At 37.3% G+C, this 21764-nt stretch overlaps 1 protein-coding gene across 3 annotated transcripts in view; it reads left to right on the forward strand.

The window, feature by feature from the left end:
- The window catches only part of MYOM1 (myomesin 1), a 154168-nt gene that overhangs the window by 98539 nt on the left and 33865 nt on the right, over positions 1-21764 (forward strand). For all 3 annotated transcript variants that reach the window (XM_053902473.1, XM_053902474.1, XM_053902472.1), the window contains 3 exons: positions 2803-2929; positions 6075-6259; positions 8682-8796. In XM_053902473.1, coding sequence (XP_053758448.1) covers positions 2803-2929; positions 6075-6259; positions 8682-8796 — 427 coding nt within the window. The remainder of the gene's footprint in view (positions 1-2802; positions 2930-6074; positions 6260-8681; positions 8797-21764) is intronic.

Here is a 21764-nt window from a genome sequence, read left to right on the forward strand (position 1 = left end):
TAAACTTATAACCCCAAGTTCAAGAGACACATGCTCTACCAACTGAGCCAGCCAGGCACCTCAACATGTCAGCTTTTAGTCTGTTTGCTCATTGGAAGATTATTTGTCTTTTCTCTTAGACAGCTTTTAATATTTTCACTATCTCTTTGGTGTGCTACAGTTGAAGTAGTATGTGTCTAGGTATAGGTTTTTTAACAATGTCTCTTCCAAGGATTTTGACAGGAGGAGGATTTTTAACCTGTGGGTTGGATTTTTTCAGGAATATCTTTCTGGAAAACTCTAAGCCACTATCTCCTAAAATATTGTTGCTGCTCCCTTCTCTCCCCTCTTCTCCTGAAGCTCTGGTTAACATGCATTTGGCGTTCTCATTCTATCTTCCACGTCTATTAATTGCTCTTCTCTCTTTCCCATCTTTGTGTCTTTCTCCACTGTGGTCTGTGTAATTTCTTATAACTTTCTATTAGTTTACAAAGTTCCTCTTCTTTTCGTCTGATTTCCTGTTAATCACATCCCGTTATTTTTTTCTTATTGTATTTTCCCTTTTATAAGTCATATTTTACAAAATATTTTATAGTTTGCTCTCTCCTGCAGATATTTTAAATTTGTATTTTATACTTAAAACATAGTAACCATAGCTGTTTTTCTAATCTATGTCAGATGATTACATCATCTAATATCTTTGCAGGTCTATATCTGTCATCACTGGTTTTGTTGTCTTGCTCATGGTATCTTGTTTTCTATGCTTGGTTATCCTTGATTATGTGATGCTCATTGTCCTTAAAATATTACTTGCATTAATAATTTGAGGTTTAGCATGAAGGCATCTTTCTCTGGAGAAAGTATGTATTTGCTTCTGCAAAGTACCTGGGGATACCCCATGTTCAGTTTTTTCTTAAATCAAGTATAAGGCTTTAATTTTTTGGACAAACAAGCAATGTGAATTTACACTGTATGAAGGCAGAATGATTTCTAATTCAACTTTATCCCCAAAGAGTAAAACCCTTTGGGGTTCCAGCTTAATAGTAGAGGGTTCCCTTTTATTATCTCCTTTTTGGTTTCGCTCTAGGCTTTGATTTCTGAGTCCCTCTACTTGTCAGATAATCAAAACCAAAGGTCAAAAAAAAATTTTTTATTGGCCAGTTCCCCAAAGTAAAAGCCACTTCGATGTTTCATTTATCTCTCTTTGTTCCCTATTTCCCTTTATGCTGGCCTGATAATTCTGTAACATCTTGACACTAATTTGATGCTTTTGAGAAGATTTTTAAAAGATATTTTTATCTAGTGTTTTTAAATTTTTTAGCAGGGTGATTAATCTCTATAGCCTAGTTCACCATTGCCAGAAATAGAAGTCCCATGCCACAGTATTTCACCTAAGCCTAGAATGACCAACTTTTCCAGTTTGCCTAGGACTCTCCTAGTTTCAGCACTAAACTGCCTACATCCTTAGAAACCCCATAATTCCAGGAAAATTGGACTAGTTGTTCACACTAACGGAGCCCCAGAACAGCTGGTACCTGAATAAAGTGCTTTTAGATCCAAGTTATCTACATGATAGTTTCCTCTTAATTAACAAGATTTCCCCTTCTTAAAGGGAGTGTATGTATGTGTGTGTGAATCAAAAAGGGAGTTTGTATTATTCTGTTACCAAAACATATAGCCATTGTATTCTACTTGTACCCTAAATAACTGGCAATAGACCCTCTTGCAGATGAACTTACGACTTCATGATCAAATCAGGAGTAGACTGGATCAGAGATATATATTTGTCTTGTGTAGTCTTAAATCATACAATGGGTAAACTTTGTTAATTCAGGTGTTTCCATCAATACCTCCATTTATTAAGTATTTTTAGTGCTCAGAGGATTGTTCATAGTCCATGGATTTTTTTCACACTAGTATATTCTGTCATTTCTATTTTGCAAATGTTTTCACATTCCTTATTTTATCACATATATGTACAACAACCCAATTTCTTCTGAGGGATATAGAAAATATTAGTCTCTCAGTAAGGAGCACAAAAACGACAAGATTTTAAATATTTTGATTCCTAGTTTAGAATTCTCTTAATTTTTATCTGTACAAGCATTAATTTTCTATTGGTGCATAGCAGATTACCACAAACTTTGTGACTTGAAAAGACTCACATTTGTTATATCACAGTGTCTGCAAGTCAGGAGTCTACATATGGCTCAGATGGGGCTTCTGCTCCCCGTCTCACAAAGTTTTAATCTAGGTGTCAGCTGGGCTCATTTGCATCTGGAGCTGAGTTCCTCTTGCAAACTGATTCAATTGCTGGCAGAATTCAGTTCCTTCAGCTCTGAGGCTGGGGCCCTCTGCTCCTACAGACTGCCCTTCTCCAAATGTGAGTGGCTAGGCATTTCTCAACCTGACATTTGCTTCTTCCAGGCCATCAGGAGAGTGTTCTCATTAAGAAAGTCCCAAACCCCATTTTAAGAGCTTTCATCTGATTAAATCAGGCCTACCCAGGATCATCTCCCTTTAGATGAACTCAAAAATAAACTAAGTAGAGACCTTGATTACATCTATAATATCCCTCCCCCTTTTCCGTATGATGGAACAACAATCATGGGACTGATATTCCAATACCTTTGCCGTATTCTCTTGGTTGGAAGCAGGTGACAGGCTTCACCCACACTCAAGGGGAGGAGATTACAAAAGGGTATGACTCATTGGGGGTCACCTCAGGGTGTATCCAGTGCAGGAGGTAAGTAAATAAAATATTGAACAACTTTAAAAAACAAACATGAATCAACATCCACTCTCTGTGATGTTGTGTTGCAGATTAGCAACTTGAAGGAAAACATGGTGTATCAGTTCCAAGTGGCAGCCATGAACATTGCTGGGTTGGGAGTGCCCTCAGCAGTAAGTGCATGCTTCAAATGTGAAGAGTGGACCATTGCTGTTCCAGGTAAACTATATTAACCGTATCTCAGCAGTGAGGCTTGGGGTTTCTTCCAAAAGAAACTACAACTTGGAACTACATTTAAGTGCTATATAAACAACTCCTAAGGGAAAAGAATTCTCTTGACCCCTTATGTTTAGTTACAATATTTTTATAATCCTATTAAATAATAGGTACCTATATAAAATAAAGTATAATTTCTTGTGCTTGTATTCCAAATACATCCGAGAGCCCTCATAGTTATCCCTCTGCTTGGAATAGGATTAACAGAAGCACAAAATAGGAGTACCACATGATCATTGAAAAGGAATTCTGGGGGCGCCTGGGTGGCTCAGTCGGTTAAGTGGCCGACTTCGGCTCAGGTCATGATCTCGCGGTCTGTGAGTTCGAGCCCTGCATCGGGCTCTGTGCTGACCGCTCAGAGCCTGGAACCTGTTTCAGATTCTGTGTCTCCCTCTCTCTCTGACCCTCCCCCGTTCATGCTCTGTCTCTCTCTGTCGCAAAAATAAATAAACGTTAAAAAAAAAATTAAAAAAAAAAAAGAAAAGGAATTCTGATTTTTTACTTGTGCTTCTTAAAGACTGCTGAAGGCCATCCAATTCATATCCCCCAACAAAGTATCTCAGAAACTTCTTCCTGCACTCCCTAATTCTCATGCATTCTCCCACTGCACTGGAACCTTTCATTTGTCAACCTGCTCAAAATCTCTCTCTCCGGGCTCAGCCAATATGTCTCCTCTTCCTTGGTGTCTCTCTCCTCCCTTGCTGCCAGCTCTTTGTTATGTCATGTAGGTGGACTTAACATGCCTGCCTAGGACTTAAGCCATAGACTTTCTCCACTTATCTCTCTTCACTTCTCCAGTCCTTTTGCTCTCTCTACACCTTTGTCCCAACTCTGCATCATAACAAAGGTACTGGTACCTGGCTGGAAGTAGTCTCTTTTGGAGGTTGCCATTGTGAGTAGTTGGCTGAACAGGGAAGAAAATGGAAGAAGGCAGAAACATTTACCTATGATTTTAAAAACTCATAGAGCTACAACACTGAACAAATTAAAAAATTGAATACAAACAAATGTATGAAGCCATTAGGTTTCAAACTAACAATGTTAATGTATTTGGTAGATGATTTTATTTTGCTTCCAACAGTACTAACTTCAGAGATCCAGTAAGTGCCACAGGATGACTAGATTCTCCCACTTGGCTTTAATATTCAACATATGTAATAACTGGTATAGCACCAGTATTGACCACATTAGAACACAAGGCCACACTGGAACATATTGGGTGGATCCAGCTTTGTCCTTAATGCCACCCTCTTCCTCTATTTGAAATCCTAGTGCCCTTGAAGAACCATCATTTTGCCTTCACTTAGTGAGTGTTTATCTGCATGACTTCTCTACCCAGTGTGAATAAAAAAATTACAAGAGGAACCCAAGAGAAGCTCAAGCACTCACTCAACTTCAGTAAATATAAGACGCAAACATGCTGCTTTCCTTGTACCTCCACTAAGCTGGTTGATATTTCTTAAGCTCCTTCTGTCACCTACATGAAAGCGGATCTGTTTTTTTTAATTCTGTAATTCCTGAATAAAGTTAAAATATGAGTGACCAGAGACTATGAAATTCTGAGCAGGCCTGTGGGAAATGTTTGATTCAAAAAGATATAGTTAGCAAAAGAGGTTGCAGGGTGAGTGCTAAGTGTTTGGATGCCTCATTGGGTTCCAAGGATGACACAAGAAAATGGTTTAGGGGCGCCTGGGTGGCTCAGTCGATTGAGCGTCCAACTCCGGCTCAGGTCATGATCTCACAGTTCGTGGGTTCGAGCCCCGCATCAGGCTCTGTGCTGACCGCTTACTCAGAGCCTGGAGCCTGCTTCAGATTCTGTGTCTCCATCTCTCTCTGCCCCTCCCCCACTCATGCTTTGTCTCACTCTGTTTCTCAAAAAAAAAAAAAATGTAAAAAAAAATTTTTTTTAAATAATAAATAAAAAATAAAAAAAAAAGAAAATAGTTTAAAAGCCCTTTGCAAAACAGAACATGACACACTAGTATAAGGTATTGATGTTAATATTTAAATCTATCACCACATTATTTAAACCTCTTACCTTGTCAGAAGGCAAGGCTGACACAGTTCTGTGACTGTTAAGCCAAGGTGCAGGACCCAACAAATATTGAGCTATCAATTGCAAACTGCCAAGGCACAGCATGGTAGAGTCTGTGTGTGTAGCTGGCTTTTTAGGGCACTGTGAGTCAGTTCAGGGGATTTTAATTGATTGATTAGGAATCACTTATTTTTTTTTTTAAAGACAGGAAAAAAGAAAATATATCATCTGCAAATATCACCAGCTAGCTGGTGGTCATGGAAAGATGTGGGAAATCACTTACTGGTTTGGACTCTCCCAAGAGTGCAAAGAGCACATGGACAGGGAGAACGTTTTTCTGTCTTCCTGAACAGGTGGATCAAGTTATTTGGCTTCTCTGAGCTTTCTGTTAATTGTCTTAAGGATGAATGAGATAAATAAATAAGTATCTAGCAGTGTTTAGCACAGATTCAGGGCTCACGGGATTGATTGTATCTGTTTTGATGAAAGTTCTTTGTAAACTGTAATGGTAGTTTGGTTTAAGTCCTAGATGGGATATATGCTTTATGGGAAAGATTTCCCTCCAGAGGGGAGCTCTTTGGTAATATATTCCTTTTTCCTATAAAAGAAATATTACTATATATATTCACATGCCATCAAATAGAGTTGCTTTCTTCCTCCTTATTTGAGATTTAGGAAAAGTTTCAGATTACCATCGAAAAATAATCTGAAATTGAATCTGCAACCACGTTAAAGTGTTCTGATGAAAGGTGAGGACCACAGGGCCTAGGACACCCTGAAGGCAAATTTTCATCCAGCCTCTGAGGGGCACCTTGAACTGGCCCCTAACCACCTACTGCTCATAAAGGGACTGAGTGGGTTGATGTAGACCCATTGAGTAAACTTGATATGAAATGACCACAAAATACCTATTTCTAAAGGAATGGTAGATTTTACAAAAGAAAAACACTGGATTCAGCTTTAAGACTTTAAATGTGGTTCTAGATTTACATGTATTTGAATGTTTTCATATACATCATGATTTTTATGTATTGGTCTCTTTCTGTTTCTCAGGACCCCCACACAGTGTCAAGTGTAGTGAAGTCAGGAAAACCTCCCTAGTTCTGCAGTGGAGGCCTCCGATCCACTCTGGAAGGACTCCAGTCACTGGTTACTTTGTGGACTTGAAGGAGGCCAGTGCCAAAGATGACCAATGGCGAGGACTCAATGAGGCAGCTATTAAAAACACATACCTGAGGGTAAGAGTGTGCTCATATTTTGAGAACCACTTTTTTGTTTTAAAGAAGAAATGCTCCTCTAATGGTATTAACTTTAAAATTAGCAAGATAGAATACAACATTTCTGCTTTGGTCTGTTTCATTTATTGGGCTCCTGGTAAGTTTCCATTTGGCAGTGGTTGGGGTTGGGGGCAGTTTCTGATGCTTAAAGCAATTTGGTTCTATTTAACCTGAATCCCTTAGCCTACCTCTGGAAAACATCCACAAGCTCCCTTCTCCCTCTTCTTTCCTTCCTTGCCTATACTTACCTACCTCACATTTTTGTTACTTACAGTCTTAAAAAGGTGACTTTCACATTTCCACCTCTGATTTTTTTTTTCTTTTTTTTCTGAGGATAGTTTTTGCTTTGAGTGTGCTATTTTCCTAGTGTTCATGCCGGCAAGTGTTTACCTGTGGATTCCTTTGAGTCATGCTGTGTCTCACTTCACAGGCTTCCTCATGCTTGTGTCACATGAGCTCTCAGAGGCCAGTGGAATGAATTCACTCAACTCTTGACCTAATCCTCACCCTTATCTGTGCCTTTGCCTTCCAGATTCCTTTAAAGTGCTCTAACTGAACAAATTCCTAACTTCATCTACCAAAGACTGTTCTACTAAAGCCACTGAATCTCGCTTGTACCAAATAGATATCTCCAAAGAATGTTTTCCCCTATGTCACCCTTGGCACCTGGAGACCCTGAATCCATACTAGGGCTTCAGAAACTGTGGGGTGTATGATTCTAGCTCTTATTACTTAGGATGAAGGGTAGCTTCACCATAGTCATATAGAAATACCTGTTGGCAGAATAAGCCACTGCCTAGAGGTGGACCTTGGAAGATATTCAGAGTATGCCTGCTCTAAAAGATCTCTACCATTGACCTGCCACTGTGGACTAAAGTCCATACCATCTGTCAGCCACTTTCAAAGGTTAAGGTATCTACTGTCCCCATAAATATATCTTCCAAGAGAGATGACCTTTAAACATGACATCTTAGCATATGCCAGTGAGTTCCCCAGCCCCTTACAAAACCTTGAGGAGGTAGGCAAGGTCACATTTCATGGGGAAGAGGAAAGGTAAAGGAAGGGCAGGAAGGTAGCATGCTGTTTGGTTCTCCAAATGAGTCAGAAGGCCAAAGGATAGTGTAAAATGAAAGTCAGACACATCCTGGATGGTGGTGGTATGTGTTTATGGCCAGGATTATCTCCACCTCCCCAGTTTGCACAGCACTGGATCCCAAGTGCTGAAGTTGGACTTGACTCAGGTGAAGCAAAACAAGGATGAGAAGCCAAGCAAAGGGGATCAAATGCCCAGAAAAAAAGGGGGGAGGGGCAGAAAGAAAAAATAATAGAGTTTAAACCTATCAAAGAATGGTTAAGTTCACTCATTTAAAAAAACAAAAAGTAGAAAGGCAAATATAGGGAGAGAGAGAGAGAGAGAGAGAGAGAGAGAGAGGGAGATTGACTTGATATAAAATGAATATGCCTCACAACCCGGGAAGTGAATGTTCTGTGAGGAAATTATCTTAGAGTTTGTCCACAGTTTCTAAAGTGAAAATAGAATTATTGACTTTTCTGATTATAAAGCTGACACAGGCTCATAATGAAAAATCCAAACAATATAGACATAAAAAACTAGAGATGTCCTGTAATCTCCATACCCATTGAGATGTAGATTCACTCTTCCAGATATTTTATATTCAGAAAATTTTCAAGTCTGAACTGGAGAAAAAAAATGTACATGTTAAAAAGTTTAATCTGGGGTGTCTGAGTGGCTCAGTTACATGTCTGACTCTTGATCTCGGCTCAGGTTGTGATCTCATGGTTCCTGAGGTTAAGACCCACATTGGGCTCTGGACTGACAGTGCAGAACCTGCTTGGGATTCTCTCTCCCTTACTCTCTCTGTGCCCCTCCCCTGCTAGTGCTCACTTTTTCTCTCAAAAGTGAAATAAACACTTAAAAAATTTTTATTTAATGTTTATTTTCGAGAGAGAGAGAGACAGAGACAGAGACAGAGACAGAGACAGAGAACGAGCAGGGAAGGGGCAGAGAGAGAGACACAGAATCTGAAGTGGGCTCCAGGCTTCAAAGCTGACAATACAGAGCCCGACACGGGGCTCAAACCTACAAACCGGGAGACCATGACCTGAGCCAAAGTCAGACGCCCAACCAACTGAGCCATCCAGGCACCCCAATAAAATAAACATTTAAAAAAAATAAAAATTAATAAATAAAAAGTTTAACCTGAAAAAAAAAGTTTAATCTGGTCAATCTCAGTATGGATGGGAGATATAGTTCCACGAATGGGAGAACTTGGGCTACACAACTAAATTGTATTTACAGAGGAAGAGCACTTCTGTTTAAATGACACAGAACACCCATCACTTCTGTACCTGCTTCTTCCAGGTGCAAGGCCTCAAGGAGGGTGCCAGCTACGTGTTCCGTGTCCGAGCCATAAATCAGGCGGGTGTCGGCAAGCCGTCTGACCTTGCTGGGCCTGTTGTGGCAGAAACCCGTCCAGGTAGGCTTTTACTTTTTTTAAAATTAAAGTTAATCTCATCTTTGTAAGATACCAAAGTAACATTCAACCTTACTTTCTATGTTTTTCCTAATTTTTAAAATTATCAACGTATGCCAGCTGAATAGTTGATAAGTTTGGCTTTCAGACATGAGTCATTTATTGCATCAAAGGTGCTCTCAGGATAGGGGTAAGCCAGGTTTGAAATGATCCAGGACTATTCTGGTCTACACCTATAAACAAGGAAGTTCTTGATCAAATTATGCTTCCTGGATCGACTGTTTCAAGTATACATTCCTATGACATTATTCCTTGGCCATTAAGTCCTGTAAGAGTAATTTGCCCAGTCATAGGAGAAGCTGGAACAGCCCAGTGAGCAAGCATGATTCTTAAACAAAAGCAGAATTTATATAATTGTAACTATTATGTTAAGCCAGGGGTCAGTGAATGTTTTCTGTGAAGGGCCAGATAGTAAATATTTTCAGCTCTGTGGCCATATGGTCCCTGTCACAATACTCAACTCTGCCATGGCATAAAAGCAGCCATAGATAATACATAAACTCATGTGCATGGCTGTGTTCTAATAAAATTTTATTGTGCCAGTTATGTGCATTATATATTACATGTATTATGAAATTTAAATTTTAAATAATTTTCACATGTCTTGAAATATTATCTTTTGATTTTTTTCAACTGTTTAAAAATGTAAAAACCATTCTTAGCTTGCAGACCCTACAAAAGGAGGCAATGGGACAAATTTAGCCTACAGGCCACATTTTGCTGATCCCTGGATTAAACCAACAGCAGTTTTAACTGGATGATCTATAGAGTGGAGGCGCTTTCACTTCCCAGTTTCAAGAAACACCATGATTAGACTAGAGAAGATAGTCTTTCCCTTTATTATGTAAACAAATTTTACAATGTTTACTGTGCAAATAACTTCAGATTATTACATTATTATTATTTAGTCGTTTAATCTCTATTACTTTTCAAAGTTATTATATATTTCAGTTCATAGAAGTTACATAAAAGGAAGCACTGTAATATACAGTGTAGGGAATATCGTCAATAATTTTGTATACTTTGTATATTAACAGATGGTAACTAGGCCTATTGAGGTGATCACTTCTTAAGGCATGAGAATATTGAATCACTGTGTTGTACACCTGAAATTAACATGATATTGTGCCAATAAATCAATAAATATATTTTAAAAATGAGGCACCTGGGTGACTCAGTCAGTTAAGCATCTGACTCTTGATTTCAGCTCAGGTCATAATCTCATGATTGATGAGACTGAGCCCCGTGTTGGGCTCACGTTGACAGGATGGAGCCTGCTTGTGATTCTCTCTCTCCCTCTCTCTCTGCCCCTTTCCTGCTTGCACTCTCCCTCTCTCTCTCTCAAAATAAATAAACATTAAGGAAAATTTTTTTAAACATTGGAAATGAAAGAGGATAAAAAAGTATTAACCAGTTATTTTCAGATTAAAATAAAGGCTGGGTATGTAATGTAATATTTATTTTTACGACAAGGAAAGAAAGTAAACATAGAAACCTTTGATCTCACTACGAGTTACTTGAAAAGTATACCAAAAGTATACTTTTAGGAAATATCTACCCCTGTCATCCTATCACTTCATAACCTGCTTTCAACTACTCTTATAACTACCCTCTAAGACTGGGGTGTGAAAAGTGACCTTATACACAAGTGTGCAAGTTGTCTGGAGAGAGTGCCACACCTCATATAAGTACCTTTTATAAAATCCCATAAGAAAATAGGAAAATGCTAGAAACACACATAAAAGGCAACACACTAAGACACCAGGATATATATTCCTGTAGGAATCAGACTCTGCAGTTGCCCACTGTAAGGAAATAGAAAATGCCAAATGGCCAACATGCAAAAGGATCCAACTGCAGACCCTTGTAAGAACAACATTTAGGTTACCATGAAGGTGAGCTCTTAACCTAGTCATTGATAAGTTAAAAGCACCCTGGAAGCAGTGGATTCCAAATCAGATTAACTGAAGGAAGGTTAAATTGACTTTTTATTTTCACATCAATAGCCTCAGAATAGCAGCTGGCCCGGCCTGACATTAACAAAGCTATCACTATGGAAATTTTACCACCAGAGAATGATCTTCTGGTGAGTTCCTGGGTGAAGAGTTTTGTTTCACTGATTTGTAATAAAGCAACACAAGTCATTTTGGGGGCCCATTCCATTCTCAGAATATAACTACAAAGAGCAGCTGCAGACACTGATCCACTAAACAGCACCAGATTAAGCCATTCTCTGGCTCACAGCTTAGGACAAAATCCTACGATGCACAATGTCAAAGTGCTTCACCATGAAGAAGCCCCAAAACCAGGAGACACTTGGACTTGTTCATATGCAACAGACACATTCATTCTTGGAATATAGATTTCTTCAGCACCTACAATTAATCAGGTGCTGCATGGGCAGCAGGAGTAGAGGAATATGATATCATCATTGTATACTGGGCTTACAATCTAGGGGAAAACCCAGACTTTACACCATGGTGTGAGATGACAGCTATGACAGACATTCATAAAGTATTTGTCATACCTGAACAGGCTATAAACTGGGTTTCATAACTCCCTGTAAAAACTTATGTGTAGTGTAAGGTTGTCTATATTTAATAATTTTGTTAAATACCAGTATTTTATTTTTACCCAGATATTTATTTTATGTTAGAATGGATAGGGCAGGGGTGGGAAAGCATGTTATCAATTTCAAGATTTGGGATGTGAAATTTGGATTGCTATTTCAGAAGAACAGCTTCTTTTGGAATGCATTATTAAAATTTCAGATAGAAAATAAAGCTTATCATGTAACAGCAAACTCAAATACATCTAACAAGATACCTCAAGTGTAATTTGAATTTGTGTTAAAAGTTAACTTAATCCACCAGGACTGAGAGGATCACTGGTCTCCCTTTGAAGTCAATGAATATGCCAGCAGAGTAGCTCAGCCACAGCCAGAAAGTCCATTTGTGCTGCTAATGATGATCCAGAAAAATGGACTAAGTGTATCATGCTTTACCAAGAAATCTATTAAGCTAGAAAAGCCTATAAAGAAGAATACGCTGTAAAATATTGAGTGTAGATTTGTTGGTACATAAGATGGATGCACTTCTATTCTCGATATTCGATATTTTTCAAATAGTGTCTTGCTGATTGCATCAGGCCTGGGTGGAGGGGGAGGTAAGGTGAGCCTGGTTAGATGGGAGATAAGAGAGAGACCTGCCAAGGTGTGGCAGGTGATCTGGCCAGCAACAAATAACTGGTGGTACAGGCTGCAGGTATTTTTACCAGTGACTCACCAGCAGGCAGGAGAATTCAGGTGATGGGCAGGAGGACCCAAACACAAGGCAGAGTCCCAAGCAGGACCTGGGTTACCAGAAGTTAGGACTTAGTCACTAGGAGGGAGGCAGTTAGAAGAACTAGAGGGAATAATGAGCTGGGGTTGAGTTAGCCAATTCCAGTTTCTAAAACTTGCTTGGTCCTAGAACCTGGCAGGACCAAGAAAGCAAATGTAGCCTGGAGGTAGAATTTTAAAGGATTCTGAAGCTGGAAACCAAGCTGACTGTTAGACTCAACTGGCGTAATTTAGAAATACTCACTTGTATTTGCTTATTAACTGTTCTCTTTCACCCATTAAAACAGTAGTTCTCAAATTCAGTATACATTAGAATCATGCTAGGAACTTTTTGATAATACTGACTTCATTCCAGACTCCATTGCAGACCAATTATATCAGAATCTCCAGGACTGAGTCTGGGCATATGTTCATTTTTGTTTGTTTGTTTAGGTGTTTGGGTAATTCTAGAATGAAACCAGGGTTGTAAACTGTGTTACACTGTAGGCTCCTTCAAAACAGAAACTGTGTCTTTTCTCCCTGTATGCGAGGGCCTAGTACCTGGTGTGTGATAATCATTTATTTCAAGGAAAAAATAATGAAGGACTACTATGTTTTGGCCAGTGAGTATGACTCTGTTTTATAGCCACAGAGTATAAACTTAACGCTAGATATTTTGTAATGGAGGCCACAATGTGGACAGCAAAGTGATAGGTTAACCCCGTAGTTCTGGTCTTAAACATAGGGAGCTAAGTTATCATATGTGGCTGATTATATTAATTCATTTCTATCTGTTTCTATTCTGTCCCACTCTCCAGACACACACACACACACACACACACACACACACACACACCATGGAGGACAAATAACTAAAGCTTGTAAAAGTGATCTATTAATGCTGATGTTAAAGACTAAATAATATGAAAAAATCTGCATACCAGATTATGAAATATATGGGAAAGTGAACAGTTTACTGTGATTTCATTTTAGCTTTTAAATTTTATTTTTTTAAATCATTTTTTGAAGAAGAGAGAAAAGTAGGACAGTTAATTTCCAAATCATTCATTTTAGCCCTGGGCTGTACCTTAACTCTTTCACATATTGAGTGTGGTAGCAAGCCTGAAGGGACCATTAAAACGTCATTCCACACAATCTGGTATATCCCTGTGTCCCTATGTAGGATTTGTGTAGGATTGAGGCAGCTGACTCAAGACAACTCTTCTTAAATCCTTTTTAGACCAAAGTAATCTCTCATTTTTATGGCCAAATATCTTGTGTTCTTAACCAAATTCTTCATGTTCAAAGATTCACAGGTCATTTTTGAGAAAATCTAAGTCCTGACAGATTTTGGTCTACTTTTCCAGTGCCAGCTATGTGGGAAAGTGAGATGGCCTTTCATCCAGATGAGAATATCCACAGAGAAGCCTTTAATATGACAGCAGCATATCAAATTTACTGCCTACCTGTCAAATATCTGAACCATTTTGATCATACATTAATCAACTTTAGAGAATGTGGCTCTTCAGACATTTATGAGTTCAGCCGTGAATTGACAGTAGCTCAGTACCTGACAAAAAACAATTAGGCCATGGGACATTCTAAAAAGAAAATTCGAGGATGTCATAGCTACAGCTTTCTTACTCTGACACTGCACCAGGTCCCTCTACACGGGCATTGTTAGGTGGATTAGCCTGGGGCCTATTAGAAATGCTGGCGTTACTTTTGCTCTTGTTTTTCTAGAGTATTTATAAAAAGAATCACCCATTTGAATGTCACATATCTTTTTTTGAAAGATATATATGATATATTGAAAGCAATTTTTGAAAATTGCTATGGAATTTTTTGCCCAGTGTATTTTAAGGACTTCTTTATGTAAGGAATTTCACTGCGGAACTTCCTCTTATTTTTTTTTTTAATGTTTATTTATTTATTTTGAGAAAGAGAGCGCGTGCCTGGGTTCGGTGAGGTGAAAGAGAGGAGAGGGAGAATCCCAAGCAGTCTCCAAACTATCAGCATAGAGCCCAACACCAGGTCCATCTCACCAACCATGAGATCGTGACCTGAGCCGAAATCAAGAGTCTGACACTTAACCGACTGAGCCACCCAGGTGCCCCATAAACTTCCTCTTAGATTTTAATATGTGGAAAAATTAGCCCTTCCAGATGACCGTAGTGATTTCCTTTTTCATACAAAGAGGAATATACAAGCCAACATGTCCTTCCTTTTCAGATACGAGAAACTCTGAGCTCATTTTTCAGTTGTTTTCAATTTTCCAAGATATATCTTTTTGTTTTAAACTCCTCACATTTATTCTTTGTTGTCCCATATAATTTCTTTAAATTACTTTCCCAAAACACCATTTTCTCTGTAAACCCTGAACACAGGAAAACTCTACCTTTTTTTCCAAAGGAATTTCCAATCAATCTCCTGTTATGGTACTATTGTAAAGTACTTGGCTTACTAAGTCACTCTTTAAAAATATCTTTATTCAAAGAACTATGTTAACAAATTAATTTAAACAGTAATGGAAAGCTTTGAATTTGAAAAGCATTGAAAGATTGGATAGCATCAACATTGTAATTGATGTGACAAATAAGAACAAGCTATAACTTGCTAAGCATTTTAAGACAATGAACTTATTTTCTGTTTACAAAATGTTTTTAAATTGCATTCTTTCTTTGAAGTGTTACTTTGACTAAACACAATGTCCTAATGAGAATTGTTACAGAGTTCAAGAAATAGGCTTATATAACTAGTATTTGAAATATTTGTAGTGAATTTGATTTTTCAAAAGCTTGAGATGATGATTACTTCTAGAGAGATAATTTTAGCCAGTTGACATGTTACTGATTTGTCATGGAAGAGATCAAGCTTTCAAATCTGGGTATAAAATTAAGTAGGAAACCCATTGTGATTAGAATACTTTCTTGTTGGTATTTTTATTTCACTTGTCTGTTTATCAAAATATTGGTATTATACTTAATCTTTACCAAGATAAGTTTGAATAAGGCAAACATTGCAATTCTAAACTGACATTTTTCTTTTAAATCTGTTTTTTTCAATCCAGTCCCTTGCAAATGTAATATGTATGGAAAATATGGAACACAAAACCCCTGCTCTTTATACTTTAATCCTGTTGTTGATAAATGAAACATGAATATTACTTTTTGAAAAATGAGATCCAATCAAGTACAGGTCTTAGCAAGTATTTGATTTTTAAACATTAAGTGCCAAATATAGCTTTATTTTTTGTTTTTCCTTTTATCTATATAAATCAACTAATAGTACTTACTATAGCCAAAATTATGTGTGCATAAACTGAAGAATGTTCATGCCTCTTTTTCTGCCCACTATATATATAGTCTACCATGTACTTTGACATGATTAATCAAGAAAAGTCTCACAGATGAGGAAACTCTCTTAGATACTAGCTTACATTACATCTAATCCTTCTCATTTTGTCTCTCTAGGCAATTACTTAATTTCAAATTATAAATTTTAATCTAAGACTTCCAAAAAATTATCATATTTTTTTCTAAAAGTATAAATTAGTACATTTCTTATGTTAGAACCCAGCTATAACGTAATGATGTAAGACTTATAGGTTAAGGTAGAAACACATATATCACCTGGGACTTTAAAATAGCATCTTTTCTTTCACTTCATATTTTCACAAAAGACCTCCAACTACTTTATGAAAATTAGTTCTCCAGAATAAGTCAACAAGATAATTCTATAGTCTTCTCTCAGTAATTGGGACAATTGAGACAGCAACTAAGCAGGGTTTTCTTATTCTTCAAGTTGCATGAGTTTGGGATCAAATTTGGCCATTCAGACACCTGAACAATGCCACAGCACAGCCATATATTGCAGCTGGCCCAGACACCAGCCCCACCCACAGCCCAGCTGTAGACACAGACTTGCCACAGAACATGAGTACATGCAGTCCAAAAAAGGAATGTCCCTTGAGCATCTAGCTCTGGTGGTCAGAAGGTGTTGCACTTCTGGGCTCCACATGACATCTACACAAGTCCACTCCTTCAAGACCAGGAGCAGTAGCTGATTTGTCTAATACATAAAAACAAACACAGAGAGTCAGGCAAAAAAATTAAAGAACAGAAGATTATGTTCTAAATGAAAGAATAAGACAAAACATCAGAAGAAGACATTAATGAAACGGGTAAGCATTATACCTCATACAGCGTTTAAAGTAATGGCCATAAAGAGGTTCACTGAACTCAGGTAAACAATGAGTTAACATAGTGAGAGCCTCAACAAAGACACAGAAAATATAAGGAAAATTCCAAATCAAAGTTACAAAGCTGAAGAATATAGTAACTAAACTGAAAAATACACTAGAGGGATTCAACAGCAGACTGGATGAAGCCAAATATCAGATCAATGAGCTGGAAGACAAAGCAATAGAACTCACCCAGACAGAGTAGTAAAAAGAAAAAAGAATTTAAAAATATGAAGATACCTTAAGGGATCTCTAGGACAACATCAAGAGGAATAACATTTGCAGTATTGGGGTCCCAGAAGGAGAAGAGAAAGAGAAAGGGCCAGAAAACTTATTGAAGAAATACAGATGAAAACCTGCCCAATCTGGGGAAGGAAACAGACATACAAGTTCAGGAAGCCCAGAGAGTTCCAAATAAGATGAACCCAAAGAAATTCGCACTAAGACACATTGTAATTAGAAGGCTAAAAATTAAAGAGAGAATCTTAAAAGTAGCAAGAGAAAAACAACTTATTGTGTACAAGGGAAAGCCCATAAGGCTACCAGCAAAATTTTCAGCAGAAACTTTGCAAGCCAGAAGAGAGTGACACAACATATTCAAAGTGCTGAAAGAAAAAAATTCTCAACCAAGAATTTTCTACCTGGCAATGTTATCATTCAGAATTGAAGGAGAGATTAAGAGTTTTCCAGATAAGCAAAAGCTAAAGTTCATTACACTAAACTAGTCTTACAAGAAATGTAAAAGAGACTTCTCAAAACCAAAAAGAAATGGCACTAATTAATAATAAGAAAATATATAACAAAGTAAAAATCTCACTGGAAAAGATAAATATGTAGTAAAGATAGTGGATGCATCCATTATAAAGCAAGTATGAAGGTTAAAAGACAAAAATAGTTAAAATTAATTAAAACTACAATAATCAGTTAAGGGATGCATAAATAAAAAGATGTAAAATGTGACATCAAAAATAAAAATGTGTGGGTGAGAGAAAAATGTAAAGTTTTGGAATATGTTCAAATTTAAGTTGCTATCGCTCAAAACACACTGTTATATACATAGAAAATTATATATGCACCTCACAGTAACTACAAAGCAAAAACCTATGGTAAATACATTTGAAAAATGAGAAGAAACCTAAATATAATTCTGAAGAAAGCCATCAAACCACAAGGGAAGAGAGAAAGAGAAGAAAAAAGGAACAGAGAGGAACTAGAAAATAGCCAGAAAGCAATGCACAAAATAGCAATAAGAACATCTCTATCAATAATTACTTTAAATGTAAATGGACTACACTCTTCAATCAAAAGATAGAGTGGTGGAAGGGGCACCTGGGTGGCTCATTCAGTTGAGAATCTGTCTCTTGGTTTTGACTCAAATCACGATTCATGGTTCGTGGGTTTGAGCCTCACGTCAGGCTCCACGCTGATGGTGCAGAGCCTGCTTGGGATTCTCTCTCCCTCTCTCTCTGCCACTCCCCTGCTCATGTGCTTGCTCTCTCTCTCTCATTCTCTCCCTCTCTGTCTCAAAATAAATAAATAAACTTTAAAAAATAAAAATAAGATACAGAGTGGTGGAATGGCTAAAAAAAAATCAAGACCCATTTTAGGGCGTCTGACTGTCTCAGTCAGTTAAACATCTGATTCTTTATTTTGGCTCAGGTCCTGCTCTCACTGTCATGGGATCTAGCATTGCATCAGGCTCCACACTGGGCTGGTTGTAGATCCTGCTTAATATTCTCTCTTCCTCTCCCTCTGCCCCTCCCCTGCTTTCTCTCTCTCTCTCTCTCTCTCTCTCTCTCTCTCTCTCTCTCACACACACACACACACACACACACACACACACACAAACAAAAACACCCCAACAAGACCCATTTATGTGCTGTCTACAGATCTAAAGATACACTTCAGATTTAAAGACACACAAAGACCGATGGGAAGGGATGGGAAAAGACATTCTATGCAAATGGAAATGAAAAGAAAGCTGGAGTAGCAATACTCATACCAGAAAAAAATAGACTTTAAAACAAAGACTGTAATAATAGACAAGGGCATTTAAATATATATTCACCCATAATAGGGGCACCAAGATATATAAAGAAAATATTAACAGACCTAAAGGGAAAAATTTATAGCAATACAATAATAGTAGGGAACTTTAACACTTGTATCAATGGTTAGATCATCCAAACAAAATTCATAAGGAAACATCAGCCTTAAATGATATATTAGACTAGAGGGACTCAGTAGATATATACAGAACATTCCATCTAAAAGCAACTGAACATTCTTCTCAACTGCACATGAAACATTTTCTAGGATAGATCACATGTTAGGCCACAAAACAAGTGTCAATAAATTCAAGAGCATTGAAATCACATCGACTATTTTCTGTGACCACAATGGCTTGCAACTAGAAATCAATTATAAGAAGAAGTCTCAGAAAATTACAAAAATGTGGGGATTAAACAACATGCTACTGAACAACCACTGGGTCATCAAAATAATCAAAGCAGATATTAAAAAAAAACCTAGAGACAAGTGAAACCAGAAATTACATACCAAAAACTTGGGGATGCAGCAAAAATGGCTCTAAGAGGGAATACCTTAGCAATATAGGTCTACCTCAAGAAACAAGAAAAATCTCAAATAAACAATCTAACTTTACACCCAAAGGAGCTAGAAAAAGAACAAACAAAGCATAAAGTAAGTACAAGGAAGGGAATAGTAAAGATCAGAATGGAAATAAATGAAATAGAGACTAGGAAAAAAATACAGAAGATTAGTGAAACTTAGAGCTGGTTCTTTGAAAAAGTAAACAAAACTGACAAACCTTTCACTATGCTCATGAAGGGAAAAATAACAAAATTAGAAATCAAAATTAGAAGAAGTTACAACTGACACCACAGAAATATGAAGGATCATAAGAGACTATGAAAAATAATACACCAACATAGAGGGCCACCTAGAAGAAATAGACAAATTCCTCTAAACATACAATCTTCCATACAAGACTGATTCATGAAGCTATAAAAAATATACTAATTACTAGTAAGAAAATTGAATCAGTTATCAAAAACCTCCCAACAAACAGAAGTCCAGGCCAGAACAGCTTCACTGGTGAGTTCTATCAAATATTCAAAGATTTGATACCTATCCTTCTCAAACTCTTCCAAAAAATTGAAGAGGAGGGAACACTTCCAAATTTATTTTATGAGGCCAGCATTACTTGATCCCAAGACCAGATAACACCACAGAAAAAGAAAATTACAGCCCCACATTATTGATGAACATTGATGCAAAAATCCTAAACAAAAATCCTTAGCAAACCAAGTTCAACAATACGTTAAAAGGAATCATCCACCGTGATCTAGTAGGATTTATTCCAGGGACATGAGGATGGTTCAAAACCCACAAATCAATAAACATGATGCACCACACTGACGAAATAAAGGATAAAAAAATATATGACCATCTCAACAGGTGCAAAAAAAGCATCTGGCAAAATTCAACATCCATTTATGATAAAAGCTCTTAACAAAGTGAGTATAGATTAGAATGTACTTCAACATAATAAAGGCCATATATGACAAACTTTCAGTTAACATTATACTCCATGGTGAAAAGCTGAAAGCTTTTCCTCTAAGATCAGGAATAAGACCAGGATTCTCACCCTCACCAGTTTTATTCAATATAGTAGTTGGCATCCTAGCCACAGCAAGAAAAAGAAATAAAAGGCATCCAAATTATAAAGGAAGAAGTAAAACTGTCACTGTCTGTAAATAACATGATACTATACATAGAAAACCCACAAGACTACACACACACACACACACACACACACACACAACTGTTAGAGCTAGTAAATGAATTCAGTAAAGTAACAGGATACAAAATCAACATACAGAAATCTGTGGTGTTTCTATACACTAACAAATTATCAGAACAAAAAATTTAGAAAACAGTCCCTTTTACAATTGCATTAAGGGGTGCCTGGGTGGCTCGGTTGGTTAAGCATCCAACTTCAGCTCAGGTCATCATCTCACAGCTTATGAGTTCGAGCCCCCTGTCAGGCTCTATGCTGACAGCTCAGAACCTGCAGCCTGCTTTGGATTCTGTGCCTCCCTCTCTCTCTGTCCCTCCCCCACTTGCACTTTGTCTCTCTCTCTCAAAAATAAAAAAACATTAAAAAAAGGGAATAAAAAATACCCAGGAAAAATTTAACTAAAGAGGTAAAAGACCTATACTCTGAAAGCTTTAAGATATTGAAAAAAATTGAAGATGAAACAAACAAATGGATATACCATGTTCATGGATTGGAAGAATTAATATTGTTAAAATGTCCATACTACCCAAATCAATCTACAGATTCAGTGCATTCCCTATCAAAGTTACAATGGCACTTTTTAACAGAACTAGAACTAGAACTAGTAATCCTAAAATTTGCATGGAACCACAAAAATACAAAATAACTAAAGCAGTCTTGAGAAAGGGGAACAAAGTTGGAGATATTATGCTCCCTGATTTCAAAAATACTACAAAGCTATAGGAATCAAAACAGTATGGTATCAGCATAAAAACAGACACACAGACCAGTGGAACAGAATTGAGAGTGCAGAAATAAACTCACACATATATGGATAATTAATTTACAACAAAGGAGACAAGAACATGCAATGGAAAAAGGAGAATATCTTCAATAAGTGGTGTTGGGAGAAATGGACAGCCACACATAAAAGAATGAAACTAGATCACTATCTTACACCATACAAAAAATTAACTCAAAATGGATTAAAGATGTGGATGCAAGACCTGAAACCATACAATTCATGGAAGGAAATAGGCAGTAAGATCCTCGATATTGGTCTTAGCAATGTTTTTGTGGATCTGACTCCAAAGACAAGGGAAACAAAAGCCAAAAAAGAAAAAAAATGATTACATTAAGCTAAAAATCTGCTAGTGAAAGAAACCATCATCGAAACAAAAAGACAACATACAGAATGGGAGAAGATTTTTGCAAACCATGTATCTGACAAGGGATTAATATTCAAAACATACAAAGAATTCATACAATTCAACAACAAAAAACAAGCAACTTGATTTAAAAAATGGACAGAGGGGTACCTGGCTGGCTCAGTTGGTGGAGCTTGTGACTCTTGATCTCAGGGTTGTAAGTTCAAGCCCCACACTGGGTGTAAAGATTACTTAAAAATATTTTTAAAAATGGGCAGAGGATCTGAATACACTAGACATTTGTCCAAAGACATATAGATGGCCAAAATGCACATTAAAAGATGTTCAGCATCACTAATTAGTAGGGAAATGCAAATCAAAACAATAATGTGATATCAC

Source organism: Panthera pardus, unplaced genomic scaffold (genome assembly GCF_024362965.1).
Source record: "Panthera pardus isolate Hobbes unplaced genomic scaffold, ASM2436296v1 HiC_scaffold_15, whole genome shotgun sequence".
Taxonomy (NCBI): domain Eukaryota; kingdom Metazoa; phylum Chordata; class Mammalia; order Carnivora; family Felidae; genus Panthera; species Panthera pardus.